This window comes from Sphaeroforma arctica (assembly GCF_001186125.1).
Source record: "Sphaeroforma arctica JP610 unplaced genomic scaffold supercont1.6863, whole genome shotgun sequence".
Taxonomy (NCBI): Eukaryota; class Ichthyosporea; order Ichthyophonida; genus Sphaeroforma; species Sphaeroforma arctica.
Window position 1 is genome coordinate 1 of NW_014033695.1, and position 1557 is coordinate 1557.

The 1557-nt window shown below is 45.2% G+C and overlaps 1 protein-coding gene across 1 annotated transcript; it reads left to right on the forward strand.

The window, feature by feature from the left end:
• Nucleotides 1-890: 890 nt before the first annotated feature.
• On the forward strand, nucleotides 891-1512 carry SARC_15848 (hypothetical protein; the record flags this gene model as incomplete). Its single annotated transcript, XM_014290039.1, has 1 exon — nucleotides 891-1512. A coding segment is annotated over one exon (622 nt), but the record flags the coding sequence as incomplete, so codon positions are not given.
• Between the last annotated feature and the right edge of the window lie 45 nt (nucleotides 1513-1557).

Sequence of the window (1557 nt, forward strand, 5' to 3'; positions counted from 1 at the left end):
TGATATAGATGTAGATATTATTATGTATTATTACTATTTTGTTATTATAAGTACATATATATATATATATATATATATATATCAAATATAAATATGTATTCATATACTGGACTTGTATTCTGCCTTAGTATATCATAATTACACACCATACCGTATCGGCGAGGAAAAATCATGACAGCTCTAGTGCTCGTCTTGATAGAACACAAGTATGCTTCACACCTACATCCTAGAACAACAACTGGAATGGTTCGTGACCTGTTGATGCCTTAGTATTCCTAATACGCTTCAACAACCCTTGGCTTTGTTTGTCGTTAGGATATCGAACGCGACGCAGAGATAGAGCGACAAAAACAGGAGGTCATCAGGAGGCAACAAATGAACAACACAGCACACGCCGCAGGTAGGCGACGGCGTTGTGGTTTCGCATCTGTGCAATGATACTGGAGGATACTGTGAGTGATGAAGAGTCTAGCTGTTCGGTACATAGGCATGCACAAGTCCTTTGCCCTTGGCAAGGCAACGGTGTCACATGCGCATACTTGCTGGCATTTAAATTACGGGAATCAATCCATGTATGTTCATCGACGTGGTCTTGTACATAGATACACACACGAACAGATACGCAGGAACATATACATATACACATATATACATACATACATATACACACATATATACATACATATACACACACACACATACATGCATACATACATACATACATACATACACACACACATACATACATACACACACACACAAGCAAATACTAATAAACAGATACCAGTATGCCCGTACAGCTTTAACGTGGCTTTCATTTAGCCCTATACCCTATAGTGTCATCTAGTGATATACTAATGCATACCACCTGTACATTCAATTACTGACAGCGCCGGCCTGGGCCGTGGGACCAGAATCGCCGCAGAGAGGATCAATTGCACCGAACTCAAACCCAAATAACACCAATGATAACGACAGGGGTAGTGCCTGTAGCAACACTAACACGCACAGTAGAAGCAACGAACCCGGGCGAGGGGCATACGGCAAAGCACCTCCCAAACCACCGCCTAGCAGACCCTCGCACGCAGCTCCTAACACGCGGGGAGCCTACTACGGCCACACACAAGCATCCACAGCCACGTCACAGGCCAATACAACCATCCACACAAGGGCATCCGATTCACCTCATAGTGTCGGACACGACCCAGAAAGTAGGACACGGACTCCACCTACCAGCCACAACCACGGGAGTGCGGGCAGTGGCCTAGGTGTGGACGATAGTCCGTTTGAAATGTCTTATATTAACGACAGTCGAAGGCGTGGTAGCGACGATGCGTACAGCCGACCGTACGACAATTCAATGAAGCATACGACAATGTATGACAGTCCTCAGGAGACTTCGACGGACGGGTGGAGTGAGTGGGGCGATACTATGAAGAAGAAGGGCGAGACGCTGAAGGCGGCAGTGACAAGCAAGATGGCTAGCAACGGCAGGACGTACGCACAGGATAGGTGCGTGTCAGTGTGTTCATATATATATATTACATTATATATACA